The 26135-nt window shown below is 46.8% G+C and overlaps 1 protein-coding gene across 1 annotated transcript; it reads left to right on the top strand.

Moving 5' to 3' along the window:
- Positions 1–1176: 1176 nt before the first annotated feature.
- Positions 1177–26135, top strand: LOC131262040 (uncharacterized). The gene is made up of 4 exons (XM_058263949.1): positions 1177–1518; positions 20733–21378; positions 21474–22273; positions 22361–26135. Exons 1-4 carry the CDS (start codon positions 1177–1179, stop codon positions 24689–24691), a joined length of 4119 nt encoding a protein of 1372 aa, XP_058119932.1. The 3' UTR covers positions 24692–26135.

The following is a 26135-nucleotide window of genomic DNA, read 5'->3' as shown; positions in this document are numbered from 1 at the left end:
CCGATGGAAACGGAATCGTGGTTGGACTAAATGAAGGCAAAAAAAAAAAACGAAAAAAAAACACCTGGGCCCGCGAACTGCCATTCAGCACATTAACCACCGAACGACCTCGACGGAGGAGGAGGAGGATGTTGAGGGCTTCTGAGCCAGTTTTGTGGACTGTCGTGGCATCCGGTGTAGGCGGTGAAAGGAAACGCAAAGTATCGGCAAATCCCCAAACGGGCTCGTGGAGGATGAAGTAAGTGAGCCAGTTAGCAAGTTGGTAAAAGAGAGTGCGGAAAAGAAACTGAAGCCAACAAAAGAAAAAAGAAACACGACCAGAAAAATGGCGATGAAAATTGATACGTTTAATCTCATTAGGCCGAAACCGCCGGTCGATCGATTCGCGGCCAGACTACCTCCACCGCCATGGAGGTTTGAAAATCTGCGCCTTTCTGGGCTCGGTGGCAAATTGTTAAAACACCGGAAGAAAAGACTGCCCTGTTTGGCTGGCTTGTTTGTTGGAGGTGCTTTTTTTGCGTGGTGTGTAAGGGCTACCTAAGTCCGTAGACTGCGTTGGTTTTGTGGGTAAGAATCCATAAAACCAGAACATTATGAAACGCCCTACGTCTACCACAGCTAATGCACTCGGGTTGCTTAATAAATAAGGCGATTTGCCCTGAACATTATGTTGGTTACACAAAAGCCACCGAAGATCTTTATGAATCGGCTCATATTTCATGTCTCGAACAGTGGTTTATAATTCTGTAAATTTCGTTTAGAACTTCCTTAAACCTTTTAAAGACTTTTACCTTTTGGTTCAACGGTCCAAGTATTTGGAGTCGATTTATCTGACAATTCTCAATTAAAATAATTCCTTTTAATGTTTATCCTGATTTATTTTCTAAAATATCATTTTTGTTTCTTCTTGCGTTACAAACATTTTAGTTAAATTACATATTTTCTTGTGTTCCCTTTCTCTTTCAGATAACTTACAGACGAAGAAAGTGATCATTGGAAAGATATCCAGAGTGGATATTTGTCATCAACTCGTGGTTCTGGATACTATAAAAGCCGAGTGTAAACATTGTGCAAAAAAGTGTCGTGAAAAGCTCCCAAGTCGCGCGTTTGATGTGCGCCAGCATTCCCGTGCGTGAAGTGTCCAGTGCGCCATGGTGTGGCGGAGCGCGGTGAACGATGCGCGAACCAATAGCAACCGCACCAGCGACCGGGGCCACCATGTTCGGCATCTCGAACGCCCAGCTCGTGCAGCATTCGTTTAACGGTGGCTTGCCGCCGCTGAAGGCGGACAGTCCGATGCCAGCGCCGGCTGGGATCCTGCGCCCGGTCAGCCGTGCCTCGTCCGTGGGTGGAGGGGTAGCTGGTGGGACGCTCGGGTCGATGAAGTCTTCGAGCGGCGCAAGCAGCCCGGCGGCAAGCGTCAAGCGGAACAGCTCCAGCTCGAGCTTCGGCAGTAGCAGCGATCGACGGAGCGTCTTCTACACCGATCCGATTCCCGATTCCGACCAAAGCAGCCGGGTAAGCTTGGAGGGGGACTACTGAACCCCACGGGACTTTATATCTCTGTATCGCACTCTGCACGTTTGCTTCGAACGGGTGCATAACCAATGCGGGGATGCAAATGCCAAACCGCTAGATGCTCGCGATCGAGAAGATGATCGACTAATGAATCAACGTTGACGGCGTTGTTGCCGATAGGAGGAAAAAAAACACCCCAACGCGATCGTGCGCACCGGAGTGTGGAGAAGTACCGTGCGCCACGAAGTAGGTCCCGGTGAGGCGGACACTGGAACGAGCTCACGAAACTCCGCTACCGTGCATTGCCAATCGGTCGGTCGAAGCGGTGCTTCTTGGAACCACAACCGGGCCTTGATGCAACCATCGAGCAGATCTCGATTGGAAGATTGACCATTGTTCGGCAGCTTAGGAAGAGCGGCTCGTTGTACCGAATGCGAGCGTTACGCAATGGACGCTCTGGAACACAGTTACCGGTTTGTCCGATGGTTCCTTTATCCGCTTTTCCTTCGTCTGCCCAAGGGAAAAGTCGGTATTCGGCGTGTCGAATGGGCTCGTCCGCCACTTAGGGCTCTCCACTGGTCCAGTCCGTCGGATGGGAGTTATTAAGTGTGTGGAATACTAATTAGATTTTGGCAAGCAAAAAAACTCATTCCCGCCACGGCGGGCAGCAGACTTAACTCATCTTTACCGATGCAGAAACCGATTATGAAAGGAATGGTTACCGTTTTGTTACTCGTTGGCCACCGGTAAGGGTTGGCTTCCTTGCCCCAGACCGCGCAACGCAACCGAGGTTTAGCGTCGTTGAAGGCAATTAACTCCAGGGGATGGTTGGAACAGTTCATCTTATCCTGATGTTCCTAGGAAGAGTGCCGAGGGATGTTTTTCGTCATACTTGATAGCTTTTACACCGTACTATTGACCTGAAAACAATAGATAAATGTACCACGATGAGTTGGGTTGTGGAAGACGGACGGGTTGGAGATTGTAACAAATTGTAGATGTGTCTTTTGTAGCATTAAGATGAGTCATTTCGTTGTCGTAAACTATTTATCACCTATAAGAGGATTTGTTTTTATCTGACCACCTTCCGATGAAATATTAGAAACGAACGGTGTAACGCTTAGCTTTTTCGACGAATAGAAAGTGGTGTTTTGGAAATTGGGTCATATTTTAACATTTTTACAATCAACTGGCACTCGAGCAGTTCGTTAACCATCATGAAACAACAACCCTGTTGATGTCGTCAGTGTTTTAAATTTAAATGAAAATCCCCCTTTCTCTTGCGTGTGATTCGTAAGTTCCAATTTAATATATCTTGAACATGATGAAGAAAATTATGCGATTGTGAGTGTGCTCGTTTTATCACTTCTACCAACAACGGGCTAGTTTCGTTTTTGAGTAACATTTAACCAGCAACTTTCCCTTGTTTTCCTTGTTAGAAAATTTCATCAGCGCAAGTACCATCCGATGCTGGCGTCAAACTATTCACTCACAAACCGATCGATACACCGATCGAGAAGTAGTGCACGCATCATGCAGGTACCGTGCGGGTTTTCTTCCGATGCACAAATGCAGTGGTTCCATTTTCATTTACCCAGACTATTTAGTTCTTACCTTCGCCGTTGGCATTGTTTGCTCGTTAGGCAAATAGTGTTTCGTAAGACCCAACGCCGGTCGTGTAGCGATCGGTATAATGCACTAACAATGCCCTGGGAGATAAATGCAAAGTAGTTCACCAGTTTGATCGCGACCACGAGAGGCTTATGATGGCGGTGTACCGATGATACCGGAACCACTGAACTGTAACACCGCGGAACGAGCCCTGATGTAGGAAACGAAATCGAAAGTTGAGCTCGTTTTGTTTGGGATGTCGGAGCAGATAAGTGTGCACTACCGTCTGAGAGGCATGATGATGGCATCGGACGGAAGTCTTTCCTTCCCTTGGCTGGAAGAGCTTGATCGATGGGTTGTGGAGGGTCCTCCGGTTTCGACCTCCGGATTGCAAGTGGTAATAATCCACTCAGAGGTTGTTACCTAACAATATGGTCCCATTGTATTCGCGACTCTTGACGACTCGAAAGCAGAATGAAGTGGATCGAATAATAATGTTGAGACGAAGTTGAAAGGAACACTTGCTTCCTTGCTGAGGACAAGATGTAGGAAAACCTACTGCTAACCTCCTTGGACCTGCGTTTGAACCTGGGCTTATGAAACCAATTAAAAACTATGTCTATGACAAACGTTATGTTTCATTATGGGCATCATTTTGACCGTTCCACTCCACGTTGCGGGTATACGGATCGTCACCAACTTTGTGCGCACAATCCTTGGGATCACTTTATGGAGCTATTGTTACACAGAGCACAGAAGAGTTGAGTTCTTGCGTTCCATGTTTAGTCAATTTAAGAGTCGTGGCCTTCCGCCCGCGTATCATAAAACAGCGGGTTCAGGTGGGTTTTTACTTCATTTTCGTAATTTGCTCCACTCTTTGGGGCGCCACTGTCGGCTGGAGGCAGATAATTACGCTGGCGTAGATCAGCTTTGTTGGCAAGTTATTTTTCCTGCCTAGTGACATCCCATCTCAGCGGGATCTGGTGGTTCGAGGACATTCTCAAACAGCCAAAACCACAGTCTGAAGGCTGCCACATCCGGTCCGGAGTGGTTTGCAAGTCACATTGACATCTTCGATCCTCCACTTGGGGTCCACCCTCTGGGGGTCCTGACCCTCCCTTCTCCCACCGTAGCCATCATTAGTGATGTAAATTCGTGCTCATTGCCTGCCCACGGGAGGTCATGTACAACCGTACTCTGGCCACCATTTGCGAACGTTTATTTTCGTTACCACGACACTTCGGCCGGCCGGGTGGCGGGGGGATGGGAGCCCTTCGAGTGTCTCTGCACTCGTGCGCTTGCCAGGGTCACCACGGTGATGGCAACACGGTCGTCGCAGATTAATTACCACCGAATGGTAACTAACTCGAGCAGACTCTCGAGCAGACTCTCGAGCAATGTAGGCACGATGGTACTTTGCAGCACTTTGGGTGTACTTGTTGAAGTACTTTGCGTGCGCCGGGTCGGGCGTGCAAGATAAATGATCTACGGGTTGGAAAAGTTCACAGTGCAATGCCGCCGATGTTGTGTCGCAACGCTCGGATGTTCATATGCACGTTGAGCAGATGGTTGGTAACTTCGGTTGAAGTGGTTTGTATTCAGATGGGTTTCGAGGGCAATGTTTTGGACGCAACCGGGTATTGCAGAGTGAGCCAAAGTGTTTAGGTCTTAAGCATGTTGTCTGTATTTCAAATACACGACATTCAATAGGAATGTTTTACTCAAGTAGTTTTATTTTGGTTTTATATTTCACTGTCCTATTTATAGTTCTTTCTAATTTTTAGGATTTAATTTTTGAACAGAAACAAACTGTTACTGTTGTTCAAGTCTTATTGGAAATAAATGAAACTTCATCAATATTGTATCTTGGTTCTGTCATAACCTTTCTTAAGTAAGTCAAATTGTAACAAAATTTCAAATGTTCGGAAAAAGTTGTTTCCAAGTCATACCATCAAATTAATTTAAAATCTATACCTTTCAAATTCCATGTACAAATAGGAAATGAGGCTTTAGAAAACTGTTTTGTTTGTGTTTGAGCTTTACGTTATTTTATTTATTGAATATGGTCAAGCCGAATTTGTGCTTTATGCAAATATTTAACTTTTTAGCTACCGAGCTATTTTTCTAGGTGTGAATTTAGTTTAATTTTGTTTGTATTTCCTACCGAGTTATTTCACCTTTGTTTGTTTAAAACCATCTATAGCTGTTTCCTTTATTGCATCGTGGTTTAGATTGGTGTGAACAACCGCGCTTGCATGATAACGCTTGTCTGAGCCTGAGATTACGGATTTCGTTTGTCGTTTTTTGTTTCGGAACACCGGTTCGGGAAGGAAGGAACTGTGAAAAGCCAACATTCCATCGCCATAAAACCATGTAACGCGTGTTGTCTTGTGTCCAATCAAGGTAAATCCTCTTAGTAGATTTGGTCAAACGTATTGCACGGCAGCGCTAAGTTAGAGCTAATATAAAACACATACCGCATACACGCATCGGGGGTTAAATCATACTGTCGTCAGTTTCGGTCATCGCGAAAGGATAGATTTCCAGAGTGACACTTCGCCGTGTGTCACCGGCCGTGCGCAAAAGCTCATGTTCGTGCTGAAAACCCACGCTAAAACCACCATAAATGCCTACCGCCACGAAGCGTCCGCCACGGGTCTGGCGAGGGCCACCGATTGTTCCCGGATGGACATCGTTACCGTAAAAGGGGGAAGCCACAATAAATGGCGCTAAATGGACGCCATAAATCTACCCGGGCTGATTTGAGCGTTCGATATGATTCTCGGGTTTATTGGTTTATTTCTCTCGAGCGCTGGCGCGTCCGGTGACACGCCGGACGTTCGGTGTTGGTATTTTGGTGCTTGTTTGTGTTTTTTATCCCGTGTATTCAGCAGGACGTATGATTCCGGTGTGGTTGAAAAATTTCTCTTCAGCATGATGATTCGGATCCACCCGCCATGCTGGAATGCCTGCGGCGAGGAAGTTCGCCGGAACCGGAAGCGTGACTTTCTTGCAGAGCGGGGGATACACGCTTCCCTCCCGGAGGAACATTCCTCCCCCCCCCCCCCCCCGCCCCCTTGGTTCGGTGGAACTAACGGGAAAGAAAGTCCACGTGGAAAGTCCGGTTTGATGTCTTTCGTCTCGTGTTTTCGTTCCGATGCCTCGGATCGAGTTTCGAGTCATTGATGTTTCTTCTTCAATTTCGAACATTCCCTTCCCCTCCTCGCCCCTTGGTTCGTTCGTCTTTGGGGGCGCATCTGGCCGTGGAAGTGGAACCAATCACACTTAATTTCCGGTACTAATCGGTAAATGCTCCGTCCACTCCCCCGAGCGTGCCGGACCAGTCGGACCGGAAGGGTCGTTGATCGTGGAGCAACGGCAGCTACTGAGCTGCCCTGCCTGCCCTCAAGCCACCCCCTCCTCCGACGCCCGTTTGCGTGGCGTTTTGTACCGCCGATTGGAATTTTCAGTTGTGCCGGAGATTGCAAAGGTCTGCAGAGCATCTGAAGATTGAAATTGCCAAATTCAAAAATTAAAGAAAAAAAGGAAACCTTCCAAAACTGCATTGCCACATCTTTTGAGTCGCACATTCGTCGCGGTGGATGCGATATTGCGTGCCTTTTCCGGTCTTCATTCGTTGATGAAGATGGCCCTGCTGCGCCACCACCCCGGTGCGTCATTGGGTGGAAGCTGATAAAGCAAACCATTCGGTTGAGGAAAACGGTTTCACAATTGAGGTTTGAGCTTGGGAAATGATGTTTTTTTAGGTCTCGTCAAGATACCGTCAAGAGTTTGTTTCTCAAAATAAACCCATTATAATGTAATTTGTGATATTTCCAAATGTTTTCTCGTGACACAATATACAAAGAATATAACCTGCCTCTTCGACATCAAGCGAGAAATTCACATTGGCATAGATGCATGCTTAATGTGAGGCGAATTATTCTGCAAATGCTATGAAGTTGAGTGTGTACAATAAGAGCAGGTTGTTTGCTCATTCACCGAGTGAAAATCGAATGTTCCTTCCATGAATATCAACCGGTGGCCATTTTCACGGAATCGCATACGCATTACACACTATTTATTGGAAATAAAATAGTAGCGAAACCATAATCTTAAAAAAATAAACACAAATCCGTTTGTCGAACCAGCCAGCGAAGCTGGGAATAACCGTCTGAGACAATCGTTCGAGATAACGCTCAACATAATGAGATCATTCGGGTTTCTGGTATTAGCCGATGTGTATGTTCCATGGCAAACATAAACTGAATCTTAGAAAAATCTCACGTGTGAAACAATACTCACTTATAGGTCACCCGGCATGAAATTATTTTGCAAAAATGAGATTGCGTCATTTTTTTATCAGTATCGGCAATAACATTGCGTTATCGCTTAATACACATACTCTATATAAATACGTTCTTTTCACGTACTATCTTTAGACGGTTTTCAACATTCATTCTGATTGTGCGTTTAAGTGCTTTCAATTACAGCAATATTAAAGTCATGAATAATTCTAGTTATATATTAGTGCTGTGTTTTGGTGTGGTTTTATCAGCCCGGCTGACAATGGCTTTCTGTGATTTTGAGACGAAGCTGATGACAAAGCTGAACTACTTGCAAGACAAGCTGCAAGAGGTGGAGCAAACTTCGAAGTCAGCCATGGAGGTGATAGTTAAACCCTCAACAAAATTTAAGTGAATACCAGAAATTAAGAACAAATATGGTTCTTTTCAGCGAATTGAGCAACTTCTGCAAGACAAGCTAACCAAACATGGAGAGAATATCAGCGAAAAGATCAACATGGTGGATACTAAAATCGAGTGTAGAATGCACACAATGGAAGACTCTTTGAAAAAGGTATAGGAGAGTGCAATAGGTGCTGGAGATTCTGTCTTGAAAATCAAGCTGGTCGGATTTTATTTCAAATTAATGTTTGCTGTTTTTGCAGAGTGTGAGGACAAGCGAAGAAAATACACGAACCAAATTGGAAAATGTGACGAATCAGTTGATTTCCAGGATGGACAATATGCAGCTACAACTGTCGAATGCAACAAAAATCATCCAGGAAAAAACCCAAACTGAGCTCAAACTAGTTGAAGAGTACAAAAAAACTCTTTACATTGCGACAGATTCGGTGCGAACTATTAGCATGCAAAGCAAATCTAATTCTCAGTTGCTTCACATGATGCATCCAGTGAATTCATGCCGACAAGCTCTCAATGTGTCAGGGAAATACATGATGAAAATTGGCATAAATACCGAACCATTCGAGGTCTTTTGTGAGCAAAATAAATTCGAAGGAAGCTGGACTGTAATTCAGTATAGGTATGACGGTTCAGTCAACTTTTATAGGAACTGGACAGAGTACCGCAACGGATTTGGAGCTTTAGATGGCGAATTCTGGCTCGGGCTAGAATACGTGCATCAAATTACCAAAAACCGATCGCATGAACTGCTGGTAGAAATGAAAGATTGTCATGGAAACTACGGATACGCAAAGTACGACGAGTTTGAGATAGGGGACGAATCGGAGTTGTATGTGTTGAAGAAGTTAGGGGCACACTCAGGGACAGCAGGAGATTCGATGCGTAGCCACAAGAATCACAAGTTTAGCACATTCGATCGAGACAATGACCAACATGATGTAAATTGTGCTAAGATTTGGCACGGAGCCTGGTGGTACAACCATCACTGCTACAGTTCCTATTTGAACGGGCGTTATCGGAACATTGCAGATAATGGGGCGATAGTGTGGTACGGTTTTAAAAATGACTGGCGTATCATGTCTTACACGCGAATGATGATCCGTGATATCATTAACTAGCATAAACATAGAACGATCGACGCTACGATGGAACCTTTAATAATTTAATAATTGTTGTAACCGTGTTTTATTTTCTCACCATTTATATTGTCTATCAAAAATAACCGAATTCTAACTACTAAAATATGCTGATAGAAGCAATACTTGCTATGCAATGAAAAAAAAAAAAAATCATTAAAAATATTCTGTTTCATAGTAAAATGTTCGTTTTGTGTTCCATGAGAAAGCTTGTTTTAGCAATTGTGACCACCTTAGCGCCTCATCTGCTTAATATGGTGGTGTAGATGAAATTTTACTTTGATATGACTTCCAAGTACGAGTTGTGTTCAAATATATTTTCTTTCAACATGCATTTCATATTTTTTCGTACATGAAGTACGTTATGAAAACAATTCAGTCTTTTTAGGTATTGGTTAACGAACGTGCCTCAATGTTATCTTGATGCACACACTTTCTTAAATCAATGCAATTTTAATTGTCGCACTTTCTGAGTTGTATTTTTTCATTTTCATAAACAAAATACTCAGCTCAATCTAATGACTGGTGAAGAAGTGTTTGAAAATGTAGCGATTTCGGGTCCCCGCGTGGTTCCATTCGAAAGACTACTATGCATTCGTCACCCACGTTGGTCGGCGCAAAGAAGCATCCAACGTACATTTCCAAACCGTTTCGGTAGCATTGAAACCATCGAACAATGCGCTTTAACCGTGGTGCCGCACATTAGCATAGCTTGGCCGTAAATGTTTAGCCGAGCTGCCTGGTACTGGTGTCACATGAACGGCCGGCATCAAGCGCCATAATCGTCGCCAAGGCGGCTTACATTAACCCGACACGAGGTTCACGCTTCCCAGGCCGCACCGCACCATTCCTTCCACCCACGAAGCACCATCGTGTGCCATCGCTAATTAATATTTAACAGTTCAAGAAGAAAAATGTCAGCGTGACCTAACTCCCCGGCGTCGTCGGTGGCGGAAGGCTCCACTCTCTGCCTTTCCTGCTGGAGGTGGTGTAAGGTGCCTTCGGGATCCCCGCACCCAACGTGTCCACCGCGTCACCACCTAGTCGTGTGATCTTGATGGTTTCGTACGATCGTGTGCACCCAAGTGAAGGGTTTTCCATTTTCACGGATGAGGTCACGTTGGCCTTTTTATTTGTGGCTCGTTTCGGCCTTTTCGTGCAAGATTTCGTGTGAACGCGAAGACACACTGCAATGTCGGTGGCATTGGTGCCGAAATGGTGAACTAGTTCGCCAATCGTTTCACAACGCACGATTCAGCATTTCGCACTGCATGTGGCCCTTTCCAAAGTGGCCCGAAGAGGGTCCACCGAACCGTCCTTTTTCTTCCGTCCGAAGTGGGATGATCAAACGCGCCTGTGGCGAACGACCGGAACGAAGATTGCTCGATTAGGAGGTGCTCGACTTTTCTTTCGGGGCCGGCGTGATTCAATTAACGTATCAAATTACCTGTCACGGGCAAGAAAAGCACGTGTGTGTGTGTGTGATGAAATGGTGAAAACGATTTTCCTCCGCCTCGTAACTACGATAGTGATCGATGGAATGATATTTATTTCAGGCTTGAGAAAAGCCCCATCGAACGATCGAATTTTCCCGCTCCAAAAAATCAAAGGCTTGAATCCGTTTGAAATGCTGTCAGTTGTTTGGACAGTTCATACCGTCCAAACTGTGGCAACTATTTGCAAACCTTTCTCCCTCCGAAGGTAAATCACCCCATGCCTTCGACTTGCGCAAGGGCAAAACAACAACATCAGCGGGGGGTGTTTTGTTTTTGGCGTTGATCGATGGTGTTTAGCAACCGGTCCATGATGGATGGCTGAAGATCGTCGTGGTGGATCAACCAACCAGTGCAGTGTCGGAAATGTCGGGGGATCGACAAAACGGCGTAGCGTCAAATTTGCTCTAATAAATGTATCACGATTCTCGACGGATTTAAGTTTCCATTCGAACCGATGGGAAATGTTCCGGCCGTGTTGCGAATTCCTTTTTTTTCCTTTTCTACAACTCCATGCGTGGGCGATCGTGGTCGTCATCTCGGGGCTCGTTACCAGCGCCATAAGGTCGTGCCGTTTTGGGTTTGGCATTTGCAGCTACTCACCTTTAACCACCTCCTGATGGCGGCGGTTCGCCCGGAAAGCACGAACCAACCCAGCGCAAGATTGCACAGCTAACGACCAACTGGTTTCGCAGCTGGCAAAATGGCGCAAAGAGCAAAACGGAGGAAGGAACGTGAGCGATTTTCGTAGGCGGAGGACACGCGGCCAGCCGCCATCTTCGCCTCGCGAAGGTCCGATCTCTTCCCTCGGCGCACGGTGTGCGATTGTTAATTGCGTTATTATGTTAATTAGTTTCTTCGTATTTCATTCGTCCAACCGAAATCGTGGGTTCCGAACGCATGGGCGCCTTTCGACGGCGCAGGTGACACTGGTTTTACTTTCACAAAATAAAGCAAAAAGTTCTTCGTTTAAATGGTTTCAATTAGCAACACCGTTACGACAAAGTGATCTTGAAAAGGCACCTTTTTGTGCTATGTTTAAATTACTATCTGATCGTATAAACTCTCCCTTTCTCTCAATCCCGAATTGTTCAAAACTCCTTCCTTTATTTTTCTGTACCCGCAAATCTATGTTGAGATCTTCAGGAGGCACTTACCCTAAATTAACATTTACGGAAGCATGTTTAATGTGATACTAATTTGTGACCTTCTTGTCCGTAGCTTCCTCCCACAAAAGAGGCCCTTTTAAGATCGATCAACAACCGAAAGCAAACCGAGAGCAACCTCGGTATCATTTTCATATCATATTGCGATCGTGTGATTGTTGTAAAACGATCCCACCGCTCCGGGGCCCATTTGCTTCCCTCCCTTGGTCCCTCCCTCTCCCGTTGGCAGTGGACCATTTTCCGGCTTGATTGATCGTTGAAATGTCACGGTCAGCTGTGTGCTGGATCGTTGTTTGGATGATTAAAATCACAACCTTGTCGTGCACGAACCGCCCATTATGATCCTCCCTTCGGTCTGTGTGTGTGTGTGTGTGCTTGTGAATTTATTTTTTGGAGATTGCCACGCTATGAATACCCAAAGAATGTGCCCTTTGCGTTTTGGTATTTGCTGGTGAGTGGCGAGCACACCCAAGACATCTCTTCAGACGTGAGAATTGTCTTTTCATTGTTTTCCACCGGATCTTGTACTGTTCGCAGGCCAACAAAACGTTCTCTGAATTTAGTACGGTCCTATCTGGGAGCTACTGGACAGGAAATGATGGGGCCATTTACACGTTCGTCTAATTTAATTATGACTCCGGAGAATTATGCCGCCTATCGGAGACGACAATCTGATTTGGATTCCGGGCAAACCGGCTCGACTCCGCTCGAGGAATTGCACCTAATAAACTCGTGTCGATTCAGGCTTCGATATCCCATCGGGGATCGGTGATGGACAGGTTTACGATCGATGGTTAGAGATTGGATAGCAGTCTGACTTTGCAGTTGATTGGCAGGAGCGAAAAATTGCTTCAAAGTCCCTGAGCTGGATTTGTGGATTTTATATCGTTTCATACCGTGGGACCATTCTCGGGACCTTTTGGGACAGATTTTGGAGGAAATTATTGCAGCCTAAAACATTTACTTAGGCACGCGGTACCAACGCAACTTATGATCATCAATTAACGGTAAACATGGAGCTCAACGGTTGGATGATTCGAACTGTTTAAATGTGTCTTAATAGATTACACGCCGACCGAGAGATGAGGATTAAGGTCGATTTTCCCCGTCATCCACCCCCTTACGAATTCGTGGCCTCTCGGGGTTTTTTTTTTACTTCGTATTATTACGAAGCGAATCATTTTGAAGCGCGCTTTCAATTCAATTCAGCCCGATTCGTGACGATCGCTTAAATCTCGGCGCACGCTTAAGCGCCTGTCAGAACCTGTGCCCTAAGCTTGGACCGGCTGTCAGCTGGCTCGACGACAACACAGCAACGACGACCCTAATTCTCATCGAATCGTGACTGAGCTGGGGATCGTAAAAGGAAAAGAAAGCCTTCTTCAAAGTGTACGCTCGCTTAAGACCTTCGATTTTTCTGCGATTGTTCGCCGAGCGTGCACTAAAGCACCGCACGAGAACGGTTTGCAGGTTTTCATCAGGCGGTCAGAAGCCCATTTTCAGTGAAGGTAGTTGACAATCTTTTACATTCCCTTCCCCTCCCCCCGGGGATGATCTCTTCGCGATGGAGAAAATGAGTCCCGTTTTGGGAACGAATCGAGCGATCGTGAGTTGAGTTTGAGGTCGCTCCGAAGGCTCGGCAGGTGGCTCGATCAGGTCCTGGACCATTTGGGAAAGGGTTGAGAGAGGGGGAGAGGGAGGGTTCCTGATCATCTGACAGATGGTGCTGATTGGGATATCCCGTGGGGATACACAGGGGGCGCGATCGGAAAAACGGTGCTTTTTACTCACGACGATCATCGTTAAAAGACCCCTTTTGACGCTCGAACGGCAGTTTGTTGAGTTCCACTGGGGGTCTTCGATTTGGGCAATTCGTCGGCGGTGAGGAAAGTTTTGGTTTTCCTCCTCCTCCGTCCTCCCTCTCTCTCTCTCGCTCTCTCGCGCGCAATAAATGTGAAACGCGCCGAGGCCCAGCACGTGATGATCTTCGATCTTCGGAAACGAGAGTCGTCGAGGAGCCAACGACCGGGCTCCCCTTTCGTGCCTTAGGAATTACCCTGTACCCTTTGTCCGTCCCTCCGACTTAACCTTCTCCGCAGTCTCCGAGGGGTAGTATGAGATGCAACGGGGTGGGGGGGGGGGGGGGGGGAGGACTAGACTAATTTGAATAATGTTCAGCCTCACCTTTTGGCCAGCGCGGAGAAAACTCTCTCTTTCGTTTGGGAAACAGGCAGAAACACCAGATGGTCGCGGATCGTCCACGCGCCACTCTGATGGTGGTATACACGCATCAAATCTTCAAGACCTCCGGGAGGCGCCTCTCCTTGACGTGTGTGTGTGTGTGTGTGTCTTGCACTACGATGAAGATGACGTTGAACAGCTGTAGCCGGGGATGCTGAAGTCCGCGTGCGACTTTCGTCGCATACCGGTACCGGTGTTAGGCGCGGACCGGAGGGACATGCGAGGATCATCGACACCGTACGTCACGCCGGGCGGTCTGGACGTCGTTTGTCTGGCTGGACCAGGCTCAAAGGCTGGTCAGAGGTAGAGGAACACAGAGGGGAGAATCAGGTAGAAAACCAGTATCGAGGTGAGATAAAATATCTATCAACAAATTAGAGGGTTCCTAACGGGGGGCGAAGAAGGGAGAACCGGGTGGTCGAAGATGTCTGCGCACTGCTCGGGGGTCCGCCTTAATCTTTCATCGCTCGATCGCAAGGCAGTCGGCAAAGTCTCGTCCGTTGCGCGCGTGTTGGCGAATGGAAAACTTGTCCATCCACATTCTTCATTTGCGTACGCGCCGTCTGGAATGGGCTGCGCCTCCCCGGTGGACGAGGGGAAGACGGGGGGCGACGATTGAGATGGAAACACACATCCGTGCAAACACACACTCACTCACTACAACTTAATGGTCAAACTTTGTCCACGGTGGACCGGACGGAGAGCAGCGAGCAGGAGGCAGCGATCGTAAACGGCTTTTCCGTCTTCTCCCGAGCAATGACATGCGCTGCGATCGCCTTCCGCTTAATGCGCATGCTTGAACGTCCAAGTTCAAAGTCAAAAAGGGTTCGAAAGCGGCCATCCCGCTTCACGGTGTGATACGGTGGCACGTCTCGGTTGACTCCGTTCCGCCTGTCTTGTCGCTGGCTTCGTGCTTAAGCGTACGTCTTGGGTGCGCAAATTAAAAGACGATTGAACCCGGGTTCGACCACCGTTCGACGCTTGTGATTGCACGAGACGGGGGGGAAGCTGCGAAGCCGGCAAACGGAAACGGTGCGGGAAAGCCAACACAACCAACTGTCCGTTCGAGAGCTGCGGCTGTTTATCGGCCGGTTGTCATTGGAAACGGACGGTGCGGGTGCTTCCATGTCGCTGCCGGTCGCAAGGAGCTCGACTTCAGGCACGTGTGGGCCTCCCGGGAACGGAAACGCAAGTCAGCACTAATTTCTCTTCCGTGGCCTGTTGATTAAGGGAGACCGCCATAAAAGCAAACGGACGAACGGGCAATTCTTAGGGCGTTGTCTTCCTTCCCGTTGGAGGCTTTGACCGGAGGTTTTGTTTGTTTTCGTTTTAGACACCCGAAATATCGAAAGCAGATGTGTCGAACATTCGAGGTTTGCGGAGCCATGATTTTCGTTTCGTTTAAAGTTGAGCATGTAAAAACATATTAGTGAATTTATAATATTGGTAGTGAGATTTAATCCATTTTTAAAATAATTACTGAGATCTAATAATTAAATATGGTTTTTTAAGGGATTTAGTTATGTCTTTCTTTTTTTTTCAAATAATTACTGAAACCTAATACATAAATATGGCTTTTTAAGGGGTTTAGGTATGTCTTTCTTAATGTCTTAAAAATTTAGAAAAAAATTGTTTGAAAAACAGTCCCAATAGCAAACTATAAGATCATCTTGTTTGACTCTTCGTACGTTTCAATATAGAATAATACTTCGTGAATATGTTGATAACGTTTAATTTGGTAATATTTTTGCTTTTTCTAGAATGCTTTTTGCAACTTACATCTAATACTTCAATGTTTTAGATTGGAAACAATTTTTAATTAACATGTGAGTATATTTGACAACGATGTTTTAGTCCCTACGTGTTGATAAAATACGAGGTCATACGTCAAAGAAGAAGATGACGTAATACAATATACTATCTTTTAAAAGCATGATATCCGCCAACGATCCAATATTTTGCCATCCCTGGTTTGCGCCCTTGAAACCTTTGGCAATGGCTTGGGGCGCAATGTGGTGCAGACTTTATTTCTCCACGCGCGATCGGATCACATCCCATCCGTGCTGGGAAAGGAGTCTTTGGATAGTAAAACCAACAGGCAGAAGAAGACGAAGAGCGGTAACCTTCACCGGACACCGCTTTGGCTATTAAAATTAATTTAAAGGTGAAATTTTGCGCCCCGCAAGCGTAAGGTCGAGCCACGGAGAAATTGGAGCGATTAGTCACTTTCGAATGGGTTTGCCTTTTACAGGCTACCTTCGAGTAGTCGCCGCCGTCGCTGGGGGATTTTGCATTCGAGCCTAAGGGTTGTAAATGGTGCACGGTCAGCATAAAAGGAGTGAGGAGGAGGAGGAGGAGGAGGAGGAGGGGGGGGGGAGGCGGAGAAAAAAAAAGAAATGGTGTGTTTGCGTAGTGGGTTTATTTGCGTAGCAAAAACCCTCTAAGCGCGGGGAAGCAACATACGGGGCCCGTAATGACCCGTCCGCACTGTCACGTTTCACAATCGAAAGGAAAAATAGGACACACGTGTGCTGCATCATCGGATCCGAGGATGGCAGGCGGTCGATGAGGGTTTTCTATGGGTTTGCCGTGAAAGTGGTGCCACCAAACCCTTGTTTGGAGAGGTTTAATTGACAGGGCGGTCTAATTGGTCTCTCGACACACAACGGTTTTGTTTTTTTTTGAATCATTTTAATTTCAAGGTTTCTTCGTTCAATTTGCGTGTAATCGTTAAAGCATGCAACCGAAAATAAATGAAAATAATTTATTTTCATTCAACCGCCATAGTGTTTTCCTATTTTGAATGTGCGCACATAAAATTTGTAAATTTTAAAACATGTGTCGATAAAAAGACTGGTTGAACTATTTTCAATAACACCCTAGGCCAACAGGGCCGCCCCTCCCCCGGGGGTGGCTTCATGTTCGGTACACATACACCACCGAACAATGCCCATTCAGCCATTCCTTCCGCGGTTTGGCACGTCGAAACACTTTGTTTCTCTCCGCGCGGCATCGGGTGGCAAAAATAAGCATTCCAAGACGAATAGAACGAAACGCGATCGCTTACAAAGGCGTTCAGGAAGCGGAATGGAGCCGTTTTAAGGGTGGCTTTTTGTTCTACCCTGGGTGGCGCGCGAAGGGCGGACAATATCGGGGGCAAGTCACAACACATGGCGCACCATTTGTGCGATGTTTTCCGATATGTCCGACTCTAGAAGCTGCGAAAATTTGTGCCACAAAAAGGGGTTTTGACGCGGAATGAAACGGTCACATACAATGGTGGAATTGTTGGTGCAATAAATGAAAGAAAATGATTGCTTTCAAAATGCTTCCAATCGATGGTTCACAACGTTGATGGCAAAGAAAAATACAACACAGTTTCTCGTTTGTGTATGATCAAGTGCGGTGTATGTTTTTGTACAGTTACTTCACGGAGAACAAGTTCTCAACGCCACGTGGTCTCATTAGGTAAATCCGAAGTGTAACACGCAATGAAACACATCGAAGCAGTTGAAACGCAACCTTTACCACCGCTTTTTTACAATTGTATAGGTTATTTACATGCATTAATACGCCTTGGAAAAGGCACCTCTGCTATCTCTTCCTCCTCTCGATCCCACCGAGTCCGAAACGGTGGGAAACTCGATCCATTCCGCAAATCTCGCGTTTCCCATCGTGAGGTGTCGTGTTCATGACGTCGTTTGACATCATTCTGTTAGGGGTGCATTTGATCGCTGAATTTGAATGTACTCGCCCCGCACACAATTGCTCGTTCGCGTTATCAGCGTGCTCGTTTTATTTACATCTTTTTTTACCAGCGCATTTGATCAGCAGCTATGATTGAACAGTTAAAAGCAAACTTTTCTCTTACACAATGATGCGCATCCGCGGTTAGGCGAGAAGTTCACGACCGAGCGTTTGATTCCTCGCACTATCGCCTTGTTATCACTTGTGCGATGCACAAACAGATGCAGGTGCAGGCATTGTTTGCGTTTTTCAGGTGACTGAAATTATTACGAAATTTATTAATAGGTTTTTCTCCGCTAATGGAGGTGATTATAAGAATGAATAATAGATGTACTTGGTGGAAAGACGTTGTTATAATTTCCTTGTCTATTTGTGCTTTTCGGATTACATCTCTTACTGAACGCTTAGCTAGTAAACTTTGCTTGAATATGTTTGTTGGGAAAATTCGAATTTGCAATACCTTCCAACTTTAGATTTTGCAAATTGTGTCCCGTCGCACTAATCGGGCTTAATTGAGGACAACAATTACAGCAGTAAGCAAAGTAAGAAGGTCGAACGTGTCCGCAATACCTTCGCATTTACCTAATTGTCATTCGCGGCAGACACGTATGATATCTTTCTTCGATAAGTATCGATCAACTGGTACAGGAGGGGAGTTCCGCTTGTGCTGCCTCAATCAATTAGCGTCTGGAGTGATTTCTTTAAGAAGCGTTCGTTTTTTGGTTCGGGAATACCCATATTGCATCACGGTTGGTTGACGGATCTTGACGTGCATTCAAAACACGTTAGGTCAGCACTAGAAGTGAGTGATAACAATGTTTGGTGCATGGGGAGAAGCTATTTCCAATGATCGTTTGAATATTTTTATTCAATGGGAAAGTATGATTAGTGCATAGTTATTATTGATTGGTTGAGACAAAGCGTTTAGAATACTAGGGGATGTATTTATTTTTCGTTTTAGTTTGAGCGAAATTTATTCCGTCTATTCAATGTAAATTGCAAAAATACTTAGATGTTTTTATAAAAATATTATCTTTCTTTACTCACATCTCAAAACATACATTGCAATACCTCGGGATAAATATAAACAAAGATAAAAACGTCTGGACCCGTTGAAGATAAGAAATGTTACTCACATTTAAAGATTAGTCACCTTGCGCTGGAAAATTTCATCTTCCGATCGCTTAACTATTCAATTGATGCCTATTCCCGACACACGAAGGTACCTTCCATATATTGCTTTGGCCCTGGATTACACTCCCGGGAGATAAAGGGGATATTAAAGGGCCGTGACGTTAATATGATAAACAGGTCCGGTGAATATTGTTCGGAAAATTATTGAGTACCAGGTAATTTCAGTCGGGGGCAGCGGAGTGGCGTAGTGAGTTCGATAGCGTGAAGCGTATCGTTTATCGATTAAGAAGCTCGCCTGCCAACCGATTGATAAAAATATACCCGATAATTGTTTCACACGGTATGGCTGTGCTATCTACCGTATGCTGGGTGATAACTGGGCGGGTTTCGGTACGTGATGGTGCAAATATTTGATGACGGGAATGATAAAAATGTCCGAGGTGACAAACAAGTGTGAGGGGAAGCGGAACCCCCACTTGGAAGGGACGTTTTGATAATGAAAGTGTCTTCGACCATGGACCAGTGTTTAGTGAAAAGTGAGGCAGCGAACAACCTTGTTCGTTCTCGGTACTTGTTTGGCAGAAGACACATATTTTTCAACGCATTAAAGTACTTCACGTTTGGGCTACGTGTACTGAAAAGTGAAATCATCTCTGTGGGCATAAAAATCAGTCTTGCGAAGGGTAATACGTTGTGTAAAAGTGGTGTAAAAAGAGTTTAATATAATTTTTTGTTTGCTGTAAGTGCTTCGCTTTCGCTTTTTGTGTGGTGGTATGTTGAAAATCCCGATGCGATGCATTTTCTTACCCATCAACCGCGCTATACAGCATCCAATTCGCTAATGCTTCCCACGTTTGTACACTTTTAGCTATAGTGCCTTCTACTGAGCGTGAACCTGGGCAAAGGGCCGATAGTTGGAGAAAATTAATATTGATTAGCTTGAAATTGAAATCATTCCAACCATGGGCAAGGGAAGGGGGTGGAGGTGATCCACAAACACGTCCGTACGATTATTCACTCGGCCGTGAGATATCGAACGGATTTCGCTTTCAGTGGGCTGCACTTTTTGAGCATACACTTTTTTTCTGTGTTTGTTGGTTGCCTTTTCTCGGCACTTTGCACTTCCGCTTTCAACCAGAGGCAAAAAACAGTCTTCATGTTACTATTAACTAATGGAAATTACATGTTTTTGCCTGGCACTTTAATAAAAGCAAAATATTTATAAGCAACGAAATTATTGGTTGAGTTCAGTGTACTTTGTGTGAAGGAAATAGTCCTAGTCTAATACTTACAGATATTTTTTTTTATTTGTATTAATCATTTCCAGATGTTTTTTTTATGGTAGAGTTCTGTTGACTAAAATTTTAATCATTTTTGTGATACAACAGAGTATGAACATATGAGTTAAGCTATAGTAAAATCATCTGCTGACTTCATTATGTTAGACGCTGTCCTCAAGTACTTTTTAATATACTGCCTGGCTCAACAGTTTGGCTCCATTTCATGAAAATAAACTTTCCGGTGCTTAGCACTTTGTCCAATGCCGTACGCCTGGTGTTATAAACTTTATCGGTAGCACGGAAGTAAAAGAGAAAGAGAAAAAATAAATGAACCAACGGCAGCGGAAAAGCCAAACAACACTTTTAATCCTGCATAATTCCCATCAAGTGAAGTGAGCAATAAATATGCTAATGGATGGGTGGATGATATTTTCCAGCGAAAAAAACCGGGGCCCCTAGAACACGTGCAATGAAAAATGTATTAGAAAAAATCCCCAACGGTTACAAGAGGAGAGAGAATAGTAGAAGTTTTCCATAAGCGTTTGAACGAAGGAAGAGCGGGTTTGAAGTGGGTGGTTGAAGGGAGTAATACTTGAAGCGTTGCTGGGAGGGAAGTGTATCGTTTAGGTTTCATTTTGTTTTCCCGCCATGTTAAACGCGTTTTTTAATTCTTTTTTTTTCGTTTTCCCCACGACAGACAACGGAAGCCACCGGTGGAAAGTACGATGCGATGACGAATGACGATAGCTGCTCGGCTTCGGATGCCGGCCACAACGTGGTCGCAATGGCCAACAACGATGGGGATGCGATCCAGCACCAACAGCAGCAACGGAAGCATGCAAAACAGCAACAGCAGCGCCAGGGGCTGCGGGACGAGTCACTGCGACGGTTGGTCGATGGGCAGGTGCGGCGCAAACAGCGCCCCGGTAGCGCCATCCTGGAGGGCGTCATCGGTCCGAAGGCCCACCTGAAGCTAGTCAGCCAGGAGCTGGAGTGGGAGCGCAAGTTCCGCGACGACCAGCTCTCCCGCATCCTGAAGGCGCTGATTGCATTCGAGACGCGGCTAAAGAACGAGCAAACGCGCATCAAGCAGCAGCTGTACGAGAAGGATGACGTTATCAACCGGCAGAACTGTACGATCAATCGGATGAAGCGGAAGCTGGCCGCTGACGAGGCGGCCGGGACCGGCAGCGACGATGGGGAGGAGACGCCGGGAGCCATCGACGAAGTGGCCCAGTACTGTCCAAAGTGTCGTAAAAACTACTACCGGCTCGAATGCCGCACGAACGGTACGCAAACGTTCCAGTACTGCCGGGAGGATGGTGCGGAGAGTGTAAATACGGGTAAGTGGAGGGACGGTCGGAGAGGCAGTTGGTAATGGAATTCTACATCTTCACCTGTGTTTTTCCTCCTGTTTTTTTTTTATCGGCCGGGATAGAAAACTTATCCCTTAACAGCGTGGAGTACGCTTCGTCGAGCGAGGAACAGGAATCATCGCTGTACGTGCGGGCAAACTCGTTCAAAGATGCCCGCCGGAGCCGGAAGTACACGAGCAAGCGGTCCTACCAGGGCTACCAGCAGCGTGGGACGGCGTCGCGTGCCAGCAGTTTCAAGAGCAACGCTTCCGGGCCGACGACCGGCCGGACGCTGGCGAAGCTGACCGAGCGCAACGAAGGGCGGGACGCGATTCGACTGCAGCGCGGCGGTACGGCGGCGGACGACGGCACGGAGAGTGGCCACGAGGCGTACGTCAATATAGAACCAAATGCGAATGTGCCTAAAATAGTGATCTACGAAAACTACGAGAGCGACAAGGAGAACAAACGGTTGGACCAGAACCAACGTCACCGGGAGTGCAACAACTACGACAACGTGGAACCGTACTCGAACCGTATCGACACGCTGCACGGCATAGCCGGGCGGGGGGGCAGCTCGGGGCGGTTCGGCAAACAGCATGCCGACGGACGGAATGATTACCATCTGGCGTCGCCGTCGAAGCGGGGCAGCGTCGATGGCAGCGACCAGATGGAGCTGGACGATGGGACTATCTTCTACGAGGCCAACACGAGCGTCAGCAATAACCAGGCAAAGTACACCGAAGGGATGGAGATGAAGCAGACGATTGAAACGAACGACGATTGGTATGCGAGCGCGAGCGATATGGAGGACTCGGATACGGCCCTTGGCAAACCGTACAGCAATGCCGCCGTTAACCCGGTGCTGGAGTGTGTCAATCAGGTAGGCAGGAACCCTCCTTACCACCCATCGTTTTGGTTTTCCGTTTGGCGAATTTATCACCGTTCAATTTATTCACTTCCTTCGCAGATACTTCTTCAACAATCGATGGATGGTTTTGGAGATAGCAATAAAGACACGCCCACGAATGGTGACGGCAATGCGGTGGAGGAGGAGGACGAGCTGTACATTAAGGCGCAGGAACCAGCACCACCACAACAACAACCGCCACCAGCGAAGGAACCATCCACGGCCGTCCGCTCGAAGCGCGTTCACTTTTCGACCCAGAACAGTATGGTGCAGGTACCTCGGATAACGCTTCAAGCGACACCCGGCCCAACGCTGGGAAGCACCGGAAGTGGCAATCGGAAGGACGATAAACTTTCGCCCACCTACGAGATTCAGAGCATCTACAGCAACGAGTACGAACCGATTGGATCGGAGCAGAACTCCTACTCGAACTACTACGTTGACATGGAGTCGAAGCTTGGTTCGGAGGATCGCGAACGGGAGATGGCGTTGGCGGAGAAACGGAAGACACCGCCGGCGTTGCCACCGAAACCGGCGAACCTGTTGAAGCTGCAGCAGCTGTCGAAAACGAATCAACAGCAGCGCGGAGGTGGTGGTGTTCTGATAGGAGGAGGGTCGGCGTTGAAGGGAACCACGCGCCATGCGACATCGTCCGCCCAGAGCGATATCGTTGAGTCCGAGCCGGATTACTGTTCCATCAGCGAGATACAGGATTCGGTGAAGTGTGTCCAGATTGTGGCGGAGATACACAAGGACGCGTGCGAGGACGATTACTCCATCGTGGATGAAGAGGAAACGGAGCCGGTGGTGGAGAAGAGGCAACAGAATGGAACAGAAGCGGCGTCAGATGAGAAGCTGGTCGAAACTGGCGGCAAGAAAAGTTCGACGGAGCTGGAAGAATCGTTTGCCGACGTACCGAAGCTACCGAACGTGGCGGAAATAGTGGTACCACCGAAGAAGGATTCACTGAACAAGTTCATCAGCCAGGACAACTACATCACGAAGTCGTCGTCGTCGGGAAGTAGTACCTCGAGCGGGAAAGTAATGCTTGCGTCCGGTGTCATGCCGAGTGGCGGGTCGGTGCAAACGACACCGAACAAAAAGGACGGCGAATTCCGCGAGCAGCTATCGGAGATCATCGCCGAAATCAACAAGCAGTCTCCGGCCATCCGTACAGCCTCGAAGAAGCAAATTCCGGTCAAGGATCTGGGTTCGCCGTTCCGTGGCGTAAGCCAAATCCCGGGTGTAGCGTTTCAGTCGAAGTTGAAACCGGTCGACAAGCTCAGTTTCCTTTCGAAGGCAAGCTCCGGGTCAATACCGAGCCTAAACCACCATCACCACACACCGAAACTGACCACCATCACCACCACCACCTCCAGTGCGATCGGACGGCCAGCAATAAAACCCACCCTGCTGAAGTCGTCCCTCTCGACGAAGGCACTGTCTAGTACGAACCTTTCGCTCGGGAATAATCTGAACCAGTTCGGTAGCCCGGTCAAGTCGGTTTCGTACATTCCCAACCTCAAGTCCCTGAACGCGACCGGTCCGCTATCGGGCAGCGTACGAGAGAATGGTGGAAGTTCTAGCGTCGGTTGTTCACCGGTAAAGTCTTCCCCACCGGTGAAGAAAGGACCAGAAAGGGTTACCGGTACACCAGCGGTAGGTGGTGGCACCCCGGCCTCATCCACTCCGGTCATCATAGCGGAGGATAGCAAATTACCCATTCAAGCGGAGTTTGATTGGTATAATTTGGACGCCGAGTATGGCAAATCCAACCAACCGGACGTTATCGTTGAGGCGGACCCATGCACACCCGGTAGTGAACCACCGACCGGTGCTGGGACACTTATCGAGGGGGATACCACCAGTCAGGTTAATGGGACGCAAGGTTCGGTAAAGGGCGCTCACAACAAATCGGGCGAAACCCCCAACGGAGCACATTCGAAGGCGACCGAAAGGACGGTCGGAAGTGCGTCGGAAAATGGTAGCGAGTGCCACGAGGAGGAGCTTGAAAACGTCGAGTATAACCTGGACGAGGAGTACAAAAGCATTGGCCCGATCGTACCACCGCCGGACATTATTCAGAAGGGAGGCGGCAGCATCCACCAAGTACCACCCCCGTTGACGCCGCCGAAGAACGGTAAAATTCCCTACAACAGTTTATCGTTCAAGGAACTGATGCAACTCAACGAAACGCCCAAGATTGGGCCGGAAAAGGGAAAAGCGAAGACGGCGGGCCCGACCGCTGGTGGTGGTGGTACTGGGGGGACGGAGAATGGGGGACCGACCACCGGAAACTATGAACATTTCCTGGACGACTCTGGACTTTGCTCCAAGCCGATCATATTGCCACGGAAGAAGCGTGTCTATTACTCGGGACCGTTCGTGTGAGAAAGCTTGTTTACCGTGCGTGTGTGTGCGCGTGTTTGGGTTTGTAATTGTTGGCAAGCTTGATCCGGCTAATGGGTTATTTGTTGTTCGATTTGTAGACCTTGAACAAGTTCGCTTCCGATTTGATTACTCTATCGTTCGGACTTTTAGCAGGATTATGATGCCTTGCCCGAGAGGAAGCCCTTTTGAAAGGAATATAAGCTTATGCTTACCTTCGTACAAGAACAATATTTCCAGTGTAGTCGTATTTCAAAGCTGGAAGGCTTTGTAGAATCGCAATCCGATTGCTAGTAAATAGAAAGACGAAACAAAACCATCCCTAACAAGTTTTGTTTCCATTTCGGTTCAATTGCGCCATTTGCAATTGAAACATGATTAACATGAGCGTTACCTTTTCCCGGATGAAAAGGTGTAAGGCTTATCAATGAAAACTAAAAAAAGAAAGATAAATCATCCCCCCCTTTTCCTCCGTCCCGTTGCCTGCAAAATTATGCATAAGCATCAGTACCTTTCCAAAATCCTCTTTCACAATCATTCATTAGTTAATCGGATGATACTGCAGGTTCACTTTTACCTTCCATTGCTCCGACAGCACCGAAGGACACTAACGCCCCGGCACGTTCCCCCGTCCCGTCCGGTATATCGGATTAAGTATTCATGGCCCATCCGTGCTCGGATCGGTCCATTGGTACGTCACCGCCGTAATCGAATGTTATTAATTAGATCAACTCCATATTACGTTGTGCGCTTTTGCTTTCGGGCGGGTGATAAATGCAAATGGGGACAGTCGATGGACACCGGTCTAAAACGGTGGATGGTCGCTCGATGGAAAGAAGGGTGCGTGCACGAGCATCGTGGTCATAATTGTGCCAGGGCACGTCGGGTTTTGTGAACCGAAGTGGTCGACAATTGAATTGTACGTCGTTGTAGCAGCGAGCTTTAAATATGGATGGATCAATGAACGAAACAAAAGTGAGCACATCGAACTAATTGCGTTGCGTGGTAAATTTGGACAAGTGGTGGCCATCAATCTGAATCCGGTAGAAACGGAACGCGCTACCGAGTGGTGTTATGAAAATGGAAGCATATAAATATAAAACCAACAAAAAGGGAACATACCAACACACATACGATGGAGGAGAGTAAATTAAATCAATCACTCAATCAGACGACAAAAATGATGCTCTCATTTAACAAACTTTCTGTGGAATAGACAGGCAACACCTATCGTTAGTATAATCATGTGTAATGTTCGATCGATACGGTGGAAAACGATGTATAGATGTATAGAGCAAAACGGAAGAATATTGGATAACTGTTCCCGTCCCGTCCGGAAGTCGTTTGGGCGCGGTGTTCAAATAAATTAGGACAATTATGTATTGTAAAGTCTATCGGAAACCTTAAGCAAATGGAAAATAAAACAAGAAACGAAACATTATTTATT

This window comes from Anopheles coustani, chromosome 2 (assembly GCF_943734705.1).
Source record: "Anopheles coustani chromosome 2, idAnoCousDA_361_x.2, whole genome shotgun sequence".
Taxonomy (NCBI): domain Eukaryota; kingdom Metazoa; phylum Arthropoda; class Insecta; order Diptera; family Culicidae; genus Anopheles; species Anopheles coustani.
Note: the sequence above shows the minus strand (reverse complement) of the source record. Positions and strands in the feature narration are given on the sequence as shown.

Excerpts from the sequence above, each read along its gene's own strand:
- LOC131262040 (XM_058263949.1), top strand. The coding sequence starts at position 1,177 with ATGCGCGAACCAATAGCAACCGCACCAGCGACCGGGGCCACCATGTTC. Across the intron at positions 1,519-20,732 it reads ATTCCGACCAAAGCAGCCGG|ACAACGGAAGCCACCGGTGG; the intron begins GTAAGCTTGGAG and ends TCCCCACGACAG. Across the intron at positions 22,274-22,360 it reads TGCTGGAGTGTGTCAATCAG|ATACTTCTTCAACAATCGAT; the intron begins GTAGGCAGGAAC and ends CTTCCTTCGCAG.